This window comes from Hippopotamus amphibius, chromosome 16 (assembly GCF_030028045.1).
Source record: "Hippopotamus amphibius kiboko isolate mHipAmp2 chromosome 16, mHipAmp2.hap2, whole genome shotgun sequence".
NCBI classification, from domain to species: domain Eukaryota; kingdom Metazoa; phylum Chordata; class Mammalia; order Artiodactyla; family Hippopotamidae; genus Hippopotamus; species Hippopotamus amphibius.
This window is the reverse complement of record NC_080201.1, coordinates 12,866,963-12,889,418: the sequence shown is the minus strand read 5'-3', so window position 1 is coordinate 12,889,418 and position 22,456 is coordinate 12,866,963. Positions and strand designations below refer to the sequence as shown.

Sequence of the window (22,456 nt, the reverse complement as noted above, 5' to 3'; positions counted from 1 at the left end):
TAGCCACCGCTTGCCGCAACTAGAGAAAGCCCACGTGCAGCAACAAAGACACAACACAGTTAATAAATAAATAAACAATAAATTAAAAAACAAAAAAACCCAAAAGCAGCTTATTCAATGAGCTCCTTCACACAGTCCTTACTTCAATCCACATTGTCACAAAAATAATTTCCTTAACCATTTTACCATGCCATTCTGCTACCCAATAATCTTCAGTGACTTCCTATTTCCCTCAAAAACAAATCTAAGCTAATGCAGACATTTCACTAAAGAGCTCAACTTGCCAAGAACAACTAATGTCAGCTGCTCAGGGCAGCCCTCCCATTGGCCGTGGCTTTGAAAAACACTAATTCTTCTCTTTGACTCTCCTTTATTCTAAGTTCCTTGCAGACCTCCACCAGTAATATTACCTTGAAAATGTTACTATTAATTGCATCTCAAATGCCTAACATTAACTAACCAAGTTTTTGTTGGCAGTACATTTTACAAACTATCTCTTAGGGTGTTTCTTACAAGGTATGATTAACACTATTATTTATAACAATGTTATCAAGTAAAGTCTCATCAAATTGACTTGCACAAAAGGATAATTTTAAGAACTTCCTGTCCTTGTTAATTTCACATTTTTATCTTATAATTCCTGCATACGCTAATCAATGCCTTGTGACAACAATTTCAAGATACTTTGCTTTTTAAAGGTGATCATAACAATTTAAAACATAAATTTATTTAGTATGTCTAGCCTTATGGAATGACAAACTGCTAACTATTTTTAAACTTTTCTTAAAACATTAAAAAAAAGAAGAAGAAAGAAAAAGCATGGACAAATAAGCAGACAGGTACCTCACTGCTAGAAAACCACAAGTAAATATGATCCAAGAATCTTGGAAGAAAATGAAGGCTATCAAACTGTTTTGCTAAATAATTGTGCTTATAGAGAATTAAATGGACCTCAGTTTATGATTGAATGCAATAAAAGAAAAACAAAAACCTTAGCAGTTACACTCCCTGGACTTTATAAAACAATCCTGTCCTCAAACCACATCTAAACTCAAGAGAAGACAGTAAGACATTTACCACAAATTTTTTAATTGAAGTATAGATTTATAAACTTTCAGTTGTACAGCAAAGTGATTCAGTTTTATATAAATATATAAATAAAATTATACATATAATTATATATATGACTACATATATTCTTTTCCATTATAGGTTATTACAAGATATTGAACATAGTTAGTTCCCTGTGCTTTACAACAGTTCCTTGTTATTTTATATACAGTAGTCTGTATCTGTTAATCTCAAGTTCCTAATTTATCACTCCCCCACCTTACCACAAATTTTTAAAAAGGCTTCCAATTTGGTTTTTCAAAAGGAACTAAAACAAGAACTCCTACTGTTCTGTGTTTTATCTCCAGTGTTACATTAAAACCAGAGATATTGGGCAATTTTTGCCCAAAATTAAATGAAGGAGAAAGGGTGTAAAAATGACATAGTGGCTTAAACATAGAACCTGTTTTAAAATGGTATTGAATAATTACCCTAAATAAAAGTTTAAAGCAAATACAGAGGTCAAGGCCCTCAAGCTAAGCCAAATGGTGAGGGTGCGTAACAACAAAAGGTCTCTATTATTAAGTTAACATAAAAAGCAGTCTGTAAAGTCTAATCCAAAGTATTAAATCAAATCCAAGTTTACACACAAATATCAAATTAGCTGTTTATACATTAATGAGAATACTCTAAATTATCTAAAAACAACATCTAAATACTTGTTTGTAAACTGTTCCAAACCTCGAATGAAAGAGCCATGATTCTTCCATGTAACACTAAATTGACATGAGATAATCTGCCAACTCCCACAGGACATCCTGATCAGTAGCAGAGTTCTTCATGTCACACAGAATGCTTTCAGATCTATTACACCTCACTTAATCTTTACTCCTTACAAGTGCTCTTTTTTTACAGTTAAGGAAACTGAAGCTCATTCAACTGACTTGCACAAAATAATTTATCATCTTATGGTATTCTGACCAAGATAATTTTTTAAATTATTTTTAAAAATTAAAATATTATATATGATGATCATCCTTAGTTAAAATAAATACTTCCCCTTATTTCATCAAGAAAAAAAGCGTCACCAGCAGAAAAATAGGTGTATCAGTCTGAATAAACACCAGTTTTCTAAACTAGGTTGTGTGACACACAGAATTGGATATTAAGAGTCCATTTCAATGAATAATTTTAAGTGTTTGCTCAGCAATTTTTCAATTTGCTGGGGGGGGGGGAGGAGGAACACACAAATATAAATAAATACTACATAATGTAGGGCACCACCACTTTGAATATGTGCACAATGACCAAATTCTGTTGTAAAAACTGTACACACTACTGTTTCTTTGAATAAACTGTTTCTGTGCTGATAGCAAAAATACACCTTGGTTGAATTTGCGTTCTTTTTCTCTGCTAAAAACTTGATGAATTCTAAAGAAAATAACATTTAGGGAAAAAATATTATATATATGTTATATAAATATATAAATGAATTTGTTTGCCTCAACAAGTAGCATCACTTCACAAGTATTCTAGTTTGTAAGCTAACCACATAATAAAGAAAAAATAAACCAGGACTTAATGTTTTAAATGTCCTCCTGGCAAAAAGCATCCATTACAAATACCAACAACATTTTAACATATAGCCCATCATATTAAATTGACTTTTAGAAAGCTCTAGCTGACAGCCATCTTCTGAACCCAGGAAAACACTGCACAGCAAGATTAAACCTATGTCTAGACTTTAGCATGCCAGAGGAATTGATTCATCATCACAAAAGACTGATCTCCGAATCATCCAATCAAGAAAAAAATACTGGAATTTTTAAAAAAGTAAACTAAACATATACATACCAAAAGGTTGACAACATCCTATACAGGCTATTATTATTATAACTAAATTATTAAACAACAATTTTGGATGACGGAAGATACTAGCTCAGAGGAACAAATATTTTGTGCTTTTGCTACACTCTACTTGCTACGTTCTACTTAATCTAAAGAACGAATCTATTATTACCTCAATATAATCTATAAATCACCATTACATGGCATTATTATTAAACTCTCAGGAAAACAGCAAAAGTTCCAACATGTATCAATTTGAATTGCCATGCTATGTTGCAGGGTCAGCCATTCAGGAGAAAGCTCAATTTCCCAAGCTTCCTATACCTTGAATCATCTGGAATTCCTTTTAGGTTAAACTGATACTTATAATAATGGAAAGGCCAGATCTAGAAAAAGATGACTGTGAAAATAATATCTTCAGAAAGTGAGGAAAAAAAGCAAAGTTTAAGGATTTTGGCTCATCATAGCAGAATGAGCAGACCTGCTTCAGAAAAGACACTGGTTTCCCCAACCACCTTGAAGAGGAAAAAAAAAGGACTAATATAAAATAAATGCAGTTGTTTTTAACTAAGATACAAACGTTCTGTTTGTTTGTTTGTTTTTAAGCTCTGGCAGTAAGAGAGTGTTTTGTTTTTATTAAGCACAAGAAAAGCTATGAATTAAAACGTCAGTTTTAATTGGAATACAATTTTTTCATATAGCTTACAGTAAATGTTTAAAACATATTTTTGTGATAAAGCAAGTACAGTAAAATGTTAACAGTAAAATTTTAGTGGCTGAGTATATGGATGATCAAAGTGTGATTTTTTAAAACTGTTCTGTATGTTAGAAATTTTCCATAATAAAATGAGGGCTAAAACTAAATCTACCTCTCAGAGTAACAGCGGTGATTAAATAAGATTATGCATACAAGCACATAGCAGTTGCCCAATAAATGTTAATCTACTTCCTTGTCCCTTTTGAACAAAGTCAGTTGTCCAAAGAATGAGCTGCCTCTAAAGTCAAGAACTTCAGGTTCTAGCAATATATACGTTCAGAACTTGAAAAGCCTTCAACAATAAACATGAAGTTATTTCAAAAGCACAGATGAACTCAAGAGAAAAAGGAATCCTCTAGGTGCCAGGAAAAGGAGGGAGGGAAGATTAAAAACCATGGCACCAGAAGTGGAGGAAGGAAGAAGGGAGACTTAGGGCTTGGGGCTTAACACTAGGGACAGGACACAAGGTCTTGACCCTTAGCAAGTATAAAATTGGAACTGAGATCACTACACAAGGCTGAAACTGCTTCCATACTTTAAATCAAAGAGATTATAACACTGAAAATTGATCACAAGGAAGTATTTCCACACATTTAGAGCAGAGAAAAGAGAAATCTGATTGTTTATCAACAACTTTCACTTTCCTAGAGAAAATGGGAAGGAACATAACTGCTTGATATGACAAACCAAAGGCAAGCACATGAACTTGTCCCGATTTGCCCAGACAAACGTGATAGAATTTGCTAGCTGTCTGCTAGCATTTTGTGCTCCCCTTTTCACAGTGGGGAGCTGTCATTGGTAGTGCATTACCCAGTCCCCTCTGTATCTAGGTGCTACATGTGAAGAGTTCTCACCAGTGGAATGTGAACAAAAGAGTTGATCACCTCAAGTCCAGGGCTTTTAAGAACATGTGGTTAGGAACTTCCCTAGTGGTGCAGTGGTTAAGAATCCATCTGGCAATGCAGGGGACATGGGTTCGATCTCTGGGCCGAGGGGCTACTAAGCCCATGTGCCACAAATACTGGGCCCATGCGCCTCAACTACTGAAGCCCACAAATCTAGAGCCCATGCCCTGCAATGAGAAGCCACCGCAATGACAAACCCACGCACTGCAACAAAGACCTAATGCAACTGAAAATAAAAAATAAATTAACTAATTAAAAAAAAAAGAACGTGGTTGAAAGGGAGAATTTTATGGCATGTGAACTACATGGAAGGAAGCGTAACAAGGACTTTAAAAAAAAAAAAAAAAAAGCAGCAGCAGGCATGGTTTCTAATTCTCTTGTCTGCCTAAAAGCAGAAGACTCTGAAGCCCGAGGAAATGGAACCACAAGTCGGGAGGAACCAGGGTCTCTGGATCACCAGATGGCTGACAGTATTCCACAACCTCTCTTGTGTTAAGCCACTGGTATTTTTGGATTTGGTGTGGTAGTTAGTTTTTCCCTAAATAATACATTAAGCAAATCTTTTATCTTCTAAGTTGGTAAAAGCCTTGGCTCAACCCAGTTACAAACAAGCTGACCCTGGCACAAAATGAAAAAATATCTGTGGAACTCTCATACAAAGGTAGTTTTGTCAACATGAGCAATGGAAAAAAAGATCTTTATCTTAATTTAAAAAAAGTTAAATAGGTAACACATACATATAGCTCAAAATTTTTTTTTAAAAAATCAAAAACATAGGGAATTCCCTGGCAGTCCAGTTGTTAGGACTTGGTGCTTCCACTGCCGTGGGCCTGTGTTCAATCCCTGGTTGGGGAACTAAGATCCTGCAAACCGTGCTGCAAGGCCAAAAAGAAAAAAAATAAAAAATGCAAAGAATATAGTGGAAAGTTTCCCACCCATTTTTATCCTCCATTAGCCCTAATATCTTGTGCATCCTTCTGGAGCATTCTAATGTAAATACAAGCAAATATTAATAAATATTTTTATTCTTATTTTTCCTCTCTGATTACAAAAAAGGTAGTATACTACACAAAGTGCTAACTTTACTTTTTTTTTTTTTTTTTCGGTTGGTCAGCAGTGGTTATTACACCATTGGCAAATAATGAAACTTGTGTACATTAGCGACTAACTTTACTTTCTTAACTTAGTAACAGATCTTGGAGATCTTTCCATGCATGACATAAAGAGCTTCTTTTCCACAGTAATACAACAGTTCATTGTACTGATGCACAATAATTTATTTAATCACTCCCTTATTGAAGGGTGTTAGGTTGCTTCCAATTGTTTGCTATTACCAAAAAAAGAAAGAAAAAAACAACAAAAACAAAACAACTCCAATACCTCCTACACACTGATTATACTGTTATGTATAAATTTTCAGAAGTAGGAAGGTGAAGTCAAAAGATAGATACATACATTTGCAATTTTAATAAATAATTCTCAATCTCCTTTTCTAACAAATTCTATTCATTTCCACATATGTCAGAAGTTAAAATTCAAGGGATGGTGATTTCTACTTCTGCTCATGAAGGATTAATTACCACAGGAATTGCCCCTGTAGTAATTAACAATTAGACAAAATACATGAAATAATTTTCAGTCATTGGACAACAGGCAGCATGAGCCTATTATCCCTGAAAGAAGGAAAACAAACAATGCAAGCCTGAGGATTACCACATCTTACTGCCTGGAGGTGGTTTCTAGGCTGCAGCACAGGGAAGGGGAACCCAACAGATTCTAGTGTACTTGCTGAGCAGAGGAGAGAAATCACAAAGTTCAGGGGATCCAAGGTGGCCAGAATTTGCAGGACAGAGAGAGTAACGGAAAGAAGAGCTGTACAAAGAGCCCAGGAGATCTTCACAGGGATCTCTCTGAGTCAAGTCCCATCCTACGTGTGTGTAGTGGGAAAGGAAACACTGAAAAGCAAATAGGCCAAATAATTCTTGAAGCTCACATAAGGCAGGGAGTAGTTCATTCCCACTAACCAGAAAGGAGAGACCACACATAACTTGGGACATTGGATAGAGTTCCAGAAGAGTCATATCTCAGCAGTAGAATTAAATTAGGCTTGGACTAAAGGCTGCTCTGGATTTGCCCTAACAGAGTTTAAAAGCCTAATAAGGATCAAACTGATCTACGTGTAACCTGTGTACCAGACAAAATTCAATACTCTTTAAAGGAATTCAACAAAATTCAGCAAAGATGTAACATGCACAATGACCAACACCCAATAAAGAAAAATCACACAAGCAAAGAAGTAGGAATGTGACCACCAGAAGAAAAATTAATCAGTAGAAAAAGACCAAGAAGTGACAGATGATGGAATTAGCAGATGAGGACCTTAAATTACAAATGCATTCAAGGTTGTAAAGGAAAATATGAACATAACAAAGAAAGAAATGGAATATACATGTAAGATCCAAATCTAACTTCTACAGATGAAAAACGGTATCTAAAATAAAAAATACACTGGACAGGGACTTCCTAGGTGGCGCTGTGGTTAAGAATCCACCTGCCAATGCAGGGGACACAGGTTCGAGCCCTGCTCCAGGAAGATCCCACATGCCGCGGAGCAACTAAGCCTGTGTGCCACAACTACTGAGCCTGCGCTCTAGAGCACATGAGCCACAACCATTGAGCCCATGTGCTGCAACTGCTGAAGCCCAAGTGCCTAGAGCCCATGCTCCACAACGAGAGAAGCCACGGCAATGAGGAGCCTGTGCACCACAAAGAGGAGTAGCCCCCACTCGCCGCAACTAGAGAAAGCCCGTGTGCAGCAACGAAGACCCAACACAGCAAATAAATAAATAAATTCATTAAAAAAAAATAAAAAAAAACACTGGGCAGATGGCATTAGTAGCAGACTAAAAACCACAGAAGAAAAGATCTATGAACCTAAAAATACAGCAATGGTAATAATCCAAAATGAAAAAGAGGGGGAAAAAAACCCCAACCCCACTGTTGGTGGGAGTAGAGGGCAAAGAAAGGAATTTCATGATTGTGAGACAATAGCAAGCAATTTAAGATTAGCACCCAGGAGGGGAGAAACAGAAAAACTGTTTGAAGAAACAGGGGTACACAGTATGTGTCCAAATATTTATTGGCAGATTTAAATAAAAATGGGCTATAAAAATACTTTTAAAAATATGAAAATATATCATTTATGTAATGTGAAAATTATCAGAAAAGCAACGTGGTAACACGGAAAAACAGAGGCTTTAAATTCTAAAAGACTTGTGTTGGAGTCTAACCTCTGTTTCTTAATACTTACATGACTTGGACAAATTACAATCCATCTGATTTCGTGGTTTTTCTGTCTATAAAATATGGCTATCTATCCTATCTACTGCATACCATTATCAAGAACTGCAAATGAGATTAAAAGGGTTCCATAAACTAAATGTTAGACAGCAACTTAACTCAGAGTAATTAAATATTTAGGGAGAAGGTTGTTAGGTCGATACTCAATTTTTAAAAAGCAATATATTTCGTGAGTTCTCTGACATTTATACCTGGTTCCACATTTCCTCTATTGTAAAAAAGGTAAGAAGGAAGTTTTTCAGAATACATTATTTTTTAAGAAACAAAATTCTCGTCACCTTTTTTAATGCCAAATAATCATTTTGCTTATTAATTAACCCCTACAGTGAGTGCTCAGTAAATATTTCAGAAATGAATGAGTAAAAGTATAAAACAATCTACACTGGTTCCTTTCTTTTGGTCCTGGGGCAGAAAAACCAAATGAGAAGCTGGGCAAAAAATTACAGGAAGACTCCCAAGGTGAAAGGCCCACATGAAAATGACTAAATTTCTCTATCTCTAGAGTTTAAAATGATACAAAAGGAAACGATATTGCTACAGAAGTGGACTAATTTACTCAAAATCTGAGCAAGATGAACAACAGATTGAACCATATGGAACTGCTTTTTATAAATCAAACATGATCAAATATTAGTAATTCTTATGGTTCAATCTGCTAGTAAAAACAAGCCAGAAAACAATGCTTAAAGGAGAGCTGGCAGAGGGGAGGGGGAGTGGGCTGTGCAAATGGAAAGGTAATGAGCAATAGTTTGGGGCAGAAACTTCTCAAATCACTGAATATAAAATATTTGCCCACAAACAATATTTACATAAAAACCCTGTAAACCCAACAGCTGTAACTTGGCATTCTCTGGAAGCCAATACCATTAAACAACTTGGGGGAGCCAGGGAGCGAACAGTAAGATTTCACGTTTCACGTAGGGAGCTAGTGGGAAGCAGAGCTGGAGAATGGAGAAGCAGCCTGAGACCAAGGGCTAAAGAACTGAATCTGTTTCCAAAAGAGGAAGGGAACCATACCAATCTCTTCTGACTCCTGCTTTCACTGCTCTAATTTCTCTTGTTGCAGATGATACTTTCAAGTTGAAAATCAATATACAATCATATAAATTCTTGAAACTTCTTATAATGATTTAAAAAAAAAAAAAGAAAAGAAAACCAGCAACCCTACACACTAAAAGCTTTTGTCAGTCAAGTCCTAATCTAGCAAATCAGAGTTTTAACAACAGATTGTGGAATTCCCGTTCCACCTCCTCACCATGAGGGCACGTGGGATCTTAGTTCCACAACCAGGGATGGAAACTGTGTCCCCTACATTGGGAGCAAGGAGTCTTAACCACTGGACCCCAGGGAAGTCTTGAAATTGTGGAATTTTAACTATTTCAAAACTACTGAAAACTACCTCTACTACCTAATTACCTCAGAAAGAAGGCTTACATACTGAAAATATTTTGTGCTATCCCTAATGTATGATTAATTTATGTACTTATATTTTAATATAGACTATTTCACAGGCCAGAGAATGTTCCCACCTTAGCAATATAAAAGTCCTTATACATTACTTTCCCTCTGAAAAGTTGCCAACTTTGAGGAAAATTTAAGTGATTTTTATATATTTATCTGGTTTTACAAGGGGCAAAAAGATAACAATCAATGCCTCCTGTTTCTCAGCTGATAACACAGCTACTTAGTCATTCCATTCCACAGAGGGAGGATGTTTTAAGCAACAGTCTTCAGAAACAGAACTAATTTTTTTTTCCTCTTATGTCAAAGAACAGAGATTTCCTTTGTCTGATAGGCAGTATATTCCAAATTTAGGCATCATCTAGGCCAAGAGAATGAAAGAACATCAGGTAGAACTGAATTCCTTTACCCAGAGAATTCACTCCTTTGCACTCCACAACCTCAAAGTGTACACATTTTAAATATCTGGTAAAGACTCTATAACACTTTTTGACCTTACTACTCTTCAAGTAAGTTCAACTACAGTTTTCTTAAAGAAGCCTTGGAAGGATTATATAAAAAGGTGTGGCACATTACAATTCACTTCACGTTTCTCTTAAGAGTGTGAACATAAAGCCATACCTTGAAGGATGTCATCTGTAACAACAAAGGGCAGAGAAAGGCCACTGCTGGGCGAGTGTAATTTGATGGATGCTGTACATATTTAAATTTTTTTCATCCTCATCATAACCCTGTGGGAGTAGATTTCATACCTAAATTTTACAGATAAGAAAAGTGAAGGCAGAAGAGAGAAATCTGTCCAAGGTTACAGGAAGTGACAAGTGAGCTAGGATTTGAATCCAGGATGTAGTTCCAGAGCCCACTCTTTCACCACTCACCACACTGCTTCTATGAGCTCCACATGACCTTGTCTCTTCTGCTTATTTCATGTGCAATAGGTATGTGCAGTAGATGGCATACATTAACAAATGGCAGACTTTGTGCTTGATTAAAACTCTCCATTAATCCCCTTCTCCCTCCTTGAAGCTTTTGTTCATTTCATGTTGTTCATCACATTACAGAGCTGATTCGGCCAGCACAGGAACTTTGGGAATTCTGTTAAGTGACATACAGTGTCTTTTTACCTTCACTTAAATTACAAAGGAAACCTTCCTAGACATCAGAGCATTTTCTTTAAATGTGATTTTTTTTCCTGTAACTCTGCATTTGAATTGATTTATAACATATGCACATTCTCCTGGTTAATTTCTCTCACATATTTCACTTCACTGTTTATCTTGCTTATGATTTTAAGTACACATCACATTTATTTTTTATTTTTTTTAAAGGAACACAGAAATGTTTTAAGAGTTTGTTCTATTTTACAAGGATACAGATCCAGGAATTCAACCGAGTACCCATTTTCACTATGACTCCCCCTATATAGAGTTATAATGTTATGCAAGCATTCAACAGGAGAATTTACAGGTACTGTAAACACCATGCAGTCAATCTAATGTTCTAATTTCAGTAAAATTATTAAAGCTGAATGAAAATAAATGCCTGGTTCTCTTAATTCATTGTTTTTAGATTCCAGTCCACACTTCTTGTTCCTCCACACTCTATTTTAATGCAGATACAAGGGTTAGTACTGGCACAATTCTGAGGGCCATCACTTGAGATTCCTTCTTAAGTTTTAAATATATCTAACTCAACCAAATAAAGATGAGTCACTTACTGACTTTCAGTTTTATCAGTATAGCTTCTCTCAATCTGAAGGAGCTATTGTACCCCTTACAACTCATAAATCTGGCATGAGGAAGATGACATCCATCCACTAACCAGGCACTTTATGAGGGCTAAAATAATTTCATGACATGAACAGCCAATTTAAGAATGAAAAGCATCATGGAAGAGCTTTTTTCTGATTCTCCCAACCATTTCCTCTACCATATGCACATACCATTTAATTTATCCTTCTCTTATGTTACTTATCACTTTTATAACTTGTATTATAGTGTTAATAAAGATATCTTTTCCTTCTTCCAGATCAGTGCTGTCCAATAGAAATATAATGGAAGCCATATATACTATTTTTTGTCTTCTAGTAGTCGCACTAAAAAATAAAAAGTAAAACTGGCTTTAATGTTTTTAGGGACTTCCCTGGTGGCACAGTGGTTAAGACTCTGTACTCCCAACACAGGGGGCCCAGGTTCAATCCCTGGTCAGCAAACTAGATCCCACATGGACGCGGCAACTAACAGTTCACATGCCACAACTAAGACCGGCACAACCAAATAAATAAATATGTAAAACAAAATAAAACAAAATTAAAAAAAAATAGCCTCTCTTAGAAAAAAAGTTTTTTACCCAATATATCCAAAATATTATCATTTAAACATGTAATCAATATAAAAATTGAGATGGGAATTCCCTGGCAGTCCAGTGGTTGGGACTCCGTGCTTTCACTGCCAAGGGCCCGGGTTTGACCCCTGGTGGGGGAACTAGGATCCTGCAAGCTGCACAGCGCACCCCATCACCCCCCCAAAACAAAAACTTGAGATAGTGTACTTTCCTGTGTGTTCTAAGTCTTCAAAGTCAAATGTGTATTTTATACTTACGGGACATCTCAACTTAAGACTACGCCTACTCATATTTCAACTGCTCAGTAGCTACATATAGCTGGTGACTACCATACTGGACTACCACAGGCACAGGGGGAGGGGGACTGAGCCATTTTACAGCTGGACAGACTTGCTTTCAAATCTTAATTCCACTACTTACTGGCCCTGAGGCAGTTCTCTCATTTAAAAAATAGTAATAATTAAAATAATACTAATGACATATCTCTCATAGGATTAAATGAGATATAGAACATTTATAGAACATCTGGTCCCTTAGGACAGAGCACACAAAAAGCCTTCGATAAACGCTAAGTATTCACATATATTTGTAACCTTTAACACTAAGCACAGTGTCTTGCACCCAGCATGTACAATAAATGTTTGCTGAAAGAAGGAAAATTAATTTGCATGACATCCTACAAGTCATTTTAACTGCTTCTTTTTAAAATACTACATACATTTTTCATAGAAGCAGAAGTTTTTTGGGATTGTTGCTGATGAAATTTGTTTTGAACAACACATTAGGAAAATGTACAAAGAGAAATGTAGCATCTCATCTTTTGGACTGTTTGAGTATTTTATTTTCTTCCAAAGAATAATAAATTATTAAGCAACTATATACTGTAAAGCAGTCTTATCAAAAGACTTCTTAAAAAGTTCTTTCCATAAGTGACAGTGCTATTTTACAGGTAACTCAATTATCTGTAGGAATATTTTTATCTCAGGTTGGAATAAAAACACACCCCATTTCTGGGCTTTACTTGGAGGACAGCCAGTGGTGCACACAAGACCCTTTAAAATCTGGACTCTGAAAAAATTCTCAAACTCTCTACTTCAGTATAGTCAGTATAGCCCTCTTAATTTCTCAAAGCATATTCCCTTTTCACCTGTGCTTATGATTCCCTTGCAATGTTCTGTATTCCTATAGATGACAGAATCACAAAGTACCAGAGCTGGAAGGATCTTAAGCAATAATCCAGTCTTAGTATTTTCCAAAGCATGTACCACAGGTGATACGCAAGATGATTTCAGGTGGTGTGTGTTAGTACTGCCTACTTTAATGGCCACATATTTTGTTTAATATAAAAAAGAAAAATACAACTAGCACATCAAACTCAAGAACTCATGTATATCTTCACTTACAACAGGGCTAAAGTAAACTGTCCCTACTTAAGGGTAAAAAAAAGTGATATGATTTTTAAGCCAAGAGTAGTAGAGCTGGGTTCCATCCAAGTCTAAATCCTAATTTTGTGCTCGTTTCATTGCCCTAAAGAATTCACTGTCTGTGTGACACCAAGGGATGAACACTCTCTTACATAAGTGTTTCTTGATCACAATCCCATTTATCAACTGCAAGCAATGGTGATGTCTTAAAGCACTAGTGTTCTTCCACAATGATAAGTGCATAACAGGAGATCAATAATGCCTTGATTATGTGGTTAGACTGCTTTCAACCACTGAGAGCCAGCATAGGAGGAAATTCCGTATTGGCTCAAACAAAACAATCATGATAGAACCTAAAGCCAAGCAATGTTTGGATTAATTGCTGTTTGCATTATTGATTTCACGATTTCCACTCACGAATGAATAAGGAACCAGGAGATGGTACACATACAAATCCTAGAAACTATAAAATACATACACACAGAGAATATACACAGGGAACAACTCATATAGGTTAAATAACAGGAATCTTAGAAATTGTAAATTGTACTATTTCCCAAACCTCTCATTTAACACATGAGGAAACCGAGACTCAGAGTGGTAAAATGACTTGCCCACAGTCGTACAATTAGTTAATGGCAGTGCCAGCTCTAGTCCTAGTTTACTCTTTGTGGTGTTCCATTGATACAAATAGTAGGAGAATATATCTATATTTTCCCATTTTACTGGTACAAATTCTGCTTAAGGTGAGATGGGATCTGAAAATCTTTTCATGAAGCAAAACCTCTACATGTAATGGACTTAGGCTAGTAATTAAATTAGCTTTGTATAATAATGCCGGTCTGTCCACTTGAGAAATCTACGATACTCCAATGCAAAGATGCTGCTGCTACCCAACTGTTCTTGCTAGTGAAGAAAAGAGGATTCTCATTCCAGGAGGCTCTTCTCATCTTGTGTCCATTTATGAACCCCTGTCATTCTCAACAGCCACATACTAGTTTCCCTCGCTGCAACCACCCGTAGCAGATTAGAAAGAATACAATCTTTGAAGTCAAAGAGAACTTGCTGAATACTAGCCCTACCACTTAGGATAAAACATTGGACAAATTACTTCATCTCTCTGAGCCTGCTTCTCAACTAAGATAACAGGATAACACTATTCACCTCACAGAATAAATGATATAATATAGATATTGTGGTATACTATCTTAGGATACAGTTAAGAGGCTAAGAATAGAATAAGAAAATGTTCACCTATGAGTTTGAAACAAAGTTTACAGTTCATAATGTTGAAATATTAATTCCTGTTCAATATGTAAAATAGTCCATCTTAAATAAATATTTACAAAGCATTCGCAAAGCGGTCACAAATTTATAACCTGAAATTGATATATCAAGAGATGATACCAAGAAATTTAGAAGAAACATTCACAATGCTTTTAAATACTAAAAAATAACAATTAAGTTCTGGTTTTATTTTTTCTTTATGTCCTTATCAGGAGACTCACATTGAAGTATTTATAAGTGAAATGACAGTGTTTAGGACGTGCTTTAAAATATGGCATTCTCCCAACCCGTGATTTAAAAAAAAGTGGGGACAGTTGAAGCTGAGTGATGCGTACATTAGGAGTCATGTACTATTCTCTCTACTTGTGTTTATGCTTGACATTTTCCATATTAGAAAGTTTTTTTGTTTCTTTTTTTTAAACAAACAAAAACTAAGAAAAACTATGCACATCAGTAAGAAGCTTCTAAAGAACCAACATCTCCACCTGAAACTTCGAAACACAAGATACTATTGGTCATTTCAGCCAAAAATATATAAAGTATTTTAAAATTACTCTCAACATAAAGCATGTCTTATCTCTTTATCAAATACTAAACTAGACAGCAGTACCTTTTCTTCCTTTGGTATTACTTCTCCTCCACCTGGCAGAACAGCCAAGGGTATATTTTTCCTTTTACCCTTATACTTTCTAGTTATATATTCTTATAACTAGAATTACTACCAACTACACACACACACACACACACACACACACACACACACACACAACCAGGACTACTATCCCTTCACTGCTGCTAATATACCCACTATGTAATAGTGGGCCCATTGGGTATACTTGACCTTTTAAAAAGTATGACTCATCTGAGGATAAAAAGAAAAAAAAAAAGAATCCCCCACAACACAGATCCTCAAAATACTGGCCAAAATGACTGAGAAAAAGCTGTGAGCTAATCTTACTCTTTATGCAGTTTTACTAGTTTACACTAAAATTTTAATTTGTTGGCATATGATGCATTAGATAAACCGAAAGTATCCACTGAAATTATTTAATACCTTCAAATAGATTCTGTAAGTGAATTAGTACATAACTTTGAACACTAAAGAGAACCTTAAAAGATCTGAACTTAAGACTTAAGCTAACACTATATACTCATGTTACTTTAAAATAAAAACGTGGTTTTCTATACTGCCACTTAAATACTCATATGCTTTGCCTTTTTATAATTCTAATAGCAGGAACACAGAGAGCAATCTTGCTCAAATATGTATCCAAAGGGATAAGGAAGCATAAATGTCTACTTCCCTATCAAACAGTCCTTCTTACCAAAAAGCACATGCAAAACATATTCCATACTTTCACTTCAAATGTGCCTAGCTAGTTTACTTTTTTAATTGTTATGCTCTTTCAAACACACAGATTTAACTAATTCTCTACATGGAATAAAATTTCTTTTTGCTGTCTTTAAAAGAAGAAAAAAGTAGTTTAAAAATAGCTCCACCTCCTAAAGAATATACGGTTGTTCATGATACTATTTTTCCAATTTTTATGTATATAAAACTGGAGGAAAATTAATTAAATTGGAATATTGGAAACCCCTGCCCCCCAAAAACCCCCTCTTCCAATTTACATGACACCTTTTCTTCCTCTGGAGCCTAAAACGGACTCCATTATTTTACTCACCTTCAATCAGTCAACGCTATTTACTGAGTCTCAGCACTGAATTAGGTACTCTGAAAAGTTACAAAGGAAATATAGGACCCAGTAACTACCTTTAAAGAGTTTAAATAACATCCCCATAAAGGAAGAAAAATGTAGTTACCAAAACAATACCCTTGCTGAGAATCTTACAGTCAAAGCTGGAGCAGGAACTACATTTTCAGGCCAGGTTCTTTACACTAACTGATGCAAGATAGTACCTACCAAATTAGACTCCCAAAATGGTCAAACCTAAGTTATTTATGGATTAAATATGCTGCTACACACACACTTTTACATGCATTACAAAGGAAGACTGCTCCTGTGAGTGTTTCCAAATGTTCCTAATGCACATAAACAGAGATGTACTCCTTGAATGGGCCACTTTTTGCCACTTTCCCTAATAACATCCTGTTTCTGCCACAAACTACTAACCAAATGTTTGGTCTTCAATATTAGGATCCTAGTTTGAGAGAACAGCACCTATTATATATCCTCAAAGGCCAAACAGAAAATTTCAAGAAGCCTGACAGAGTTAAGAACCACAGCTGTTATCAACTAGAGTAGCTGAAGAATAAAAAATAACAAGGGGTTATCTTTCTTGTTTTCAAACTGCGGATAAATCATCTAAGGCCCCACATTTTCTGGTGGCTCTAGAAATTTCCTTTCTCTCTGTCTCTTGAGCATGTATATCTTTTCCTCTTGTGAACTGCCCTGCATGGAATACCAGAGCAAGTATCACAGTGGGATGAGGGAGAAAAAACTGCCAAGACTAGCATTTTTCTACAAACCAGTGGTCTTCCTATGACCATGAACACCTTAGACAATTCTGATAATAATTTCCCAAATAAAACTGTATCAAGCAGGGGCTTCGTTCTACTTGTCAATCTCTGGGTCTAATTCTATATACCTAAAGCTTTTAAAAAAAAAAAAAAAAAGTATCCCTACCAGATTTGCTCCCAAACTTTAGTAACTGTCAAAATGCACCTACGTCTGCAGTATTAAATTTAGAGAAGAAATTCTCTGTTACTTAACTGAATCACATTAAACAACATCAAACCTAGATTGCATTAAGAGGTACTGTTAAAATCATATACAGACGTCAGAAAGGCAAAGACCCCAGTTTCAAATGCTGCCCCAACTTTCCAAGCTTTGAGACTCTAAATCACTTGGAGTAATAGCTTACACTTGAGATTCATTACAAATTGACCAAAAGAAGTGAAGAAAAAAAAAGGCATATATTAGTTTCAACAGCTGGTAAATAATAGGAATTTTCTGAATTACAAAAGAATAGGGTAAAGACAGTAAATTCGGCTGCTGTCTACAATACACATAAGAATAGAATCCGAGTTACCTAAACAAGCACTATCTACCGCCACTAAACAGCAGGGCATTCTTTAACAGCTTAAACACGCCAACCATTTTTCATGTTTAAAAGGGTTGCTACAAATTATCCAAGTCGAAACGGATGGCAAAATCCTAAACAGGTCTTCACCGAGGAGCCACAGCGCTTAGAGCATCACACAAAAGACCGGAGCAAAGCTAAACACGCTCTGGGCCTTGGCCGATTTCAGCCGGGAGCCGGGTCTGCGCCCCAGACCCCCGCACCCAGAGGGAATGAAAGGTGGGGGGTTGGGTCCCCTTCTTGGAATGCGCCGGGGAGCGAGGGGCAGAGAGAGAAGGAGCGAGCGCAGCTGAGAGGAAGCGAGAGAAGCAGCAGACCGGCGGCAGCGGCTTCCAAGGCCGGCGACACCCTCGGGCCCGCACCAGGCCCGGACCTCCCGGCCCCGTGCTGCCTCCTCACCTCCCTCACGTCCTGCAGGCACTCCAGCACCGCCAGGTTGTTGCTCCAGGTGTGCTTGGGACACACACGGGACACGTCCTCCCTGCAGGACTCTTCCTCCGCCAGCTTCCAACCCCCGCCAGCCCCGCCAGGCCCTGCTCCGCCCCGCCGGGCCGGAGACCCACCGGCCGGGAAAGGCGGCTGCGGCTGCTGAGGCGGTTGCTGCTGCTGCTGCTGCTGCTGCTGGAACTGAGATGACTGAGGCAGCTGGAGCTGACCCCCCAGCACGCCGCCTCCAGGCTGCCCTCCGAGGGGCGGAAGGTTGGCCCCCAGGCCCTGGCCCTGGCCGTGGCCTCCCTGGCCCTGCAGTTTCTCGGCCCCGGCCGCCGCGAGCAGCAGTAGCTGCAGCGCCGCCGACAAGCGGAACATCCTCCGTACACGTCCACACGCCGCCATCTTGAGTCCGCGGCGAGCTCGACGCACCCGCCGGCGCCGCGTATTTAAATGAGGGGCGGGGCGGGGGGCGGGGCCCGGCGGGGTCCATCCGAGCCACTACCAGGCAGGCGCCGACCAGCTAGCTGGGAGCAGAGTCCGGGGGTTGCTGCGCTCGGAATCGCCCACGCCCCGGACCTTGGCGCGCGGGAAAGCTGTGCTCTTTGCCGGGGGCGTTCCTTGTGTTCCTTAAGATCTCTGGGTAGGGCGACTTTACCCAATTCCCTTGGTCGTCGTCACAAAAATAAAAATGGATTGGGATTGCCACAACCAAGATGGCCGGTAGAGTATGTCACCCGTTCAATGACTTGAAAAAAAAACTTTATGTGTAGAGGTGAACTTTACACGATCAGGTGTATTCCGGCATCTGAGAACCTCTTCTTGCATTTTTCCTTGCTTCCTTTCACCTGCCTCAAAAGCCTTTCTTACCCAGAGAAGAAGGCAGCATTGAATCAGGGTTAGGTGCACTGGTTCCAGGATATGAAAAGAGCCTGTTACAATCCTTGCTCGTCCGGCTGACTAGGCAAGTGCTTTAACTTCTCTGAGCCTCATTCTTCTCGTCTGAGAAAGAAGAGGAGGAGCTCTAATGTAAAGTATGTGTAAAGGTTAGAAATAATAAAGATAGTGTCTGGCCCACAATATGGGATTCAGAAAGTTATAGCCAGTATTATGAATACACTGGGAAGCCCTTTGCATGCAAACCAGATTTTAAGCCAGAATTTAAACTCATGTTTCAAGGAGGGAGAGAAAATAACAAAAAATGCCTTTGAGGCCTCAGTTTAAGTCTGTACCTCAGAAAATGTCTTGCTGACCTGCCTGCAGTATCTTCAGCAGCACTACAGGCAGGGATGGTTGTTTCACTTCACACTGGTGTCCCCTCCTTCTCCATATCTTCCTAAAGCATCTTCACATTTATTGTGTCATTTGAGGCATGCATCAGGCCTGGGTTGGGTTCTCACTCAACTGAAGAATGGCAGAGATGGTAACAGTTCTGCACAGCAGGGTTAAATGTCCTGCCCAGAATGAACTTTGCTAGCCTGGGTCCAGAAACCCTGGCCTCTCACTTGGCATGGTGCACTTTTATCCCACTCTGCCAATATACCATGTTGGGGAATGAGGGCAGCTTGGGACATGTGATCCCCACTGGTCATCCATGTTCAAAAATGCAGCTTCTGCTGTCCTGACCCACAAAGGGGCAGTGATGACCAGACCAGACATAACTAGAAGCTGAGAAGTCAGGTAGGGGCTCATGGACCCCATAAGGAACCCCTGAGACTGAGAATGTTCTGGGGGTACATACTGCTCACTGTGGCTGACACAGGCCTCTGTCTCTAGGAATGAGGTCATGTTGACATCTCTACCAAAACCCACTCCTACTACTACCATAATGTGGTCCTAAGGCTGCTGCCAACCTTGAGCATTGACTAAGACAGCCCAGGGTAGACCAGATAAATGTACCTGTTCCTTAACAGATATGTGGCATAGGCAAATCTCAGGCAGGCTAGAGACCTGAAGTTCTTGAAGTTACTTACGGTCATTAATTTTTTAAATTGTTTAATTAATTATTTTTTTGTTTTTTTTGCTGCACTGCACGGCTTGCATGATCTTAGTTCTCTGACCCAAGGATTGAACCCGGGTCCTTGGCAGTGAAAGCGCAGAGTCCTACCCACTGGATAAGGGTCATTAATTTTCAATGATGGGTCTCCATGTGCTTAGACAACAGGTGGGAGTTTATTTTAAGCCAGTTTAAGGCTAGAAACTGACAATCCGCTAAGAGAAGCCAGCAGTTGCCTGTCTCACAGCCTGCCTGAGGAAATCCTACACCCGACCACAGATTGCCTCTGGAGATAGTGAGGAGTATATGGTGCCTTTCTTGAAATCACAGTGATCAAGAAGCAAGAAACAGAGAAATCTGGGAACTTGGCCAGTTCAGCCTGTCAGGCAAGTCAGACTTGCCAGGCTGTGTCAGACTTGCCAGGCTGTGTCAGACAAGGCACAAACCCACAAGCCAGTGGGAAAAGGACTGACCTGATCTGGGTCTTCTGGACTCAGTGACGTTTCAATAAAAACAGACTGTCTCTATAACAAACTAGGAATTCATTCATCCTTTACTATACCATTTGTTTCTTTTTATTTATTTATTTACTTAATTTTGGCTGCGTTGGGTCTTCGTTGCTGCTCGCGGGCTTTCTTTAGTTGCAGCCAGTGGGGGCTACTCTTCATTAAGCAGGCTTCTTGCTGCAGTGGCTTCTCTTGTTGCGGACCACAGGCTCTAGGTGCGCCAGCTTCGGTAGTTGCAGCACCTGGGCTCAGTAGTTACATTGCGCGGGCTTAGCTGCTCCTTGGCATGTGGGATCTTCCCGGGCCAGGGATAGAACCCCTGTCCCCTGCGTTGGCAGGCGGATTCTTAACTACTGCACCACCAGGTAAGTCCCTGTACCTTGTTTCTTGATCCTCGCTTCCATAACTCATTCAATAGATACGTGTTGAGCATTTTTTTTTAATATGCCACACATTGCTCAAGAACTGGCTTATATAAAAGATAAACAATAAGACAGTGAACAAAGAACAAGATAACTTCAGATAGTATAAGTGCTATGAAGAAAATAAAAGATAGGGACTTCCCTGGTGGCGGCTAAGACTCTGAGCTCCCAATGCAGGGGGCCCAGGTTTGATCCCTGGTCAGGGAACTAGATTCCACATCCTGCAACTAAAGATCCTGCATGCTGCAACTAAGACCCAGCACAGCTAAATAAATAAATACTTTTTTTAAAGAAAAGATAAATGGGATGACTGGGTTGGGGAGGAGCTTTTATATAAAGGCAGCTAGTACTCATTGAGTTAAGAGTGAATTGGCATAAATTTGTTAAAAAAACAAAAACAAAAGAAGGGGGATCTAAAGATATCTTAGTCTGTTCAGGCTTCTATAACAAAATAACACACACCAGGCAGCTTATAAACAAGCGAAACTTATTTCTCACAGTTCTGGAGGCTAGAAGTCCAAGATCAGGGTGGTAGCATGGTCAGGTTCTGGCAAAGGCCCTCTTCTGGGTTGCAGACTGCCAGCTTCTGTGTCCTCACATGGTGGCAGGGGCTGGGAGCTCTGTGGGATCTCTTTTATAAGAACACTAATCTCATTCCTGAGAGTTCTACTCTCATGATCTAAGCATCTTCAAAGGCCCCATCTCCTAATACCATCACAGTGGGCATAAGGCTTTTAACATGTGAATTTAGAGGGAACAAAACATTTAGACCATAACAAAAGAGTTCCAAAAGCAAAAGTTAATGACAAGTTCAAGTTCAAGTTCAAGTTCAAGATGGGGGAATAAGCATTCAAAATGAAGGCCTATGTGGCTGCACTGAAATGAGCAAAGAGGGGACTAGAAGGAGTCAGAGAACCCATCAAGAGCCAGGTCGTATAGGTCCCTGCAGGCCCTATATATATATGAAATTGGGGAGGATTCTGATCCCAAATACAAATGCAAATTTGTATTTATACTGAAATAAAACCATAAAAACTAGATAAAATATATAAAATATCTTTTGAGATGTTAGAAAGTAACTAATACAGTGAGGAAATGAGGGGCTACAATCTTTGAGAAAAGAGAAGTACACAGGGGAGCTCCAGCCCAGATTTTTTTCTGAGTGCACTGTCCAAATTGTGGCTCAGAAAAATTGAGCCCGTGCAGAAAGCAGAAATCTTATTGGGCTAAAAATATACAGGTAGGAGTTCAGAATACTCCAAGTGGCTGGGATTCAAGGGTCAAAATATTGGAGAGAAGGAAACCACAGAGAAAGAGTCAAAAACCTGTGAACAAATTTCTCTCAAGTGCCTGACTGGCTCCTAAGCTGTAGCTGCACGTGCACAAACTCCAACAAATCCAGAAGAAAACCATAGCTGAGAAAGCAATAAAATGAGAGAGATTTCAGTCGCCCCATAGTGTGGGGGAAAGAGAAGTTAGAGCTTGGACCCTGCTGAGGTGTAGAGGCCTTGGTAAATACCCCTGGCTTTTAACTGAGGGCTCAGAAGGGTTACACCGTAGGAACAA

The 22,456-nt window shown here is 38.6% G+C and overlaps 1 protein-coding gene across 3 annotated transcripts in view; it reads right to left on the bottom strand.

Annotated features, from left to right (window-relative positions):
* GLG1 (golgi glycoprotein 1) overlaps positions 1 to 18,371 on the bottom strand; it is a 150,487-nt gene extending 132,116 nt beyond the window's left edge. For all 3 annotated transcript variants that reach the window (XM_057712804.1, XM_057712806.1, XM_057712805.1), the window contains exon 1: positions 17,937 to 18,371. In XM_057712804.1, coding sequence (XP_057568787.1) covers positions 17,937 to 18,371 — 435 coding nt within the window. The remainder of the gene's footprint in view (positions 1 to 17,936) is intronic.
* Between the last annotated feature and the right edge of the window lie 4,085 nt (positions 18,372 to 22,456).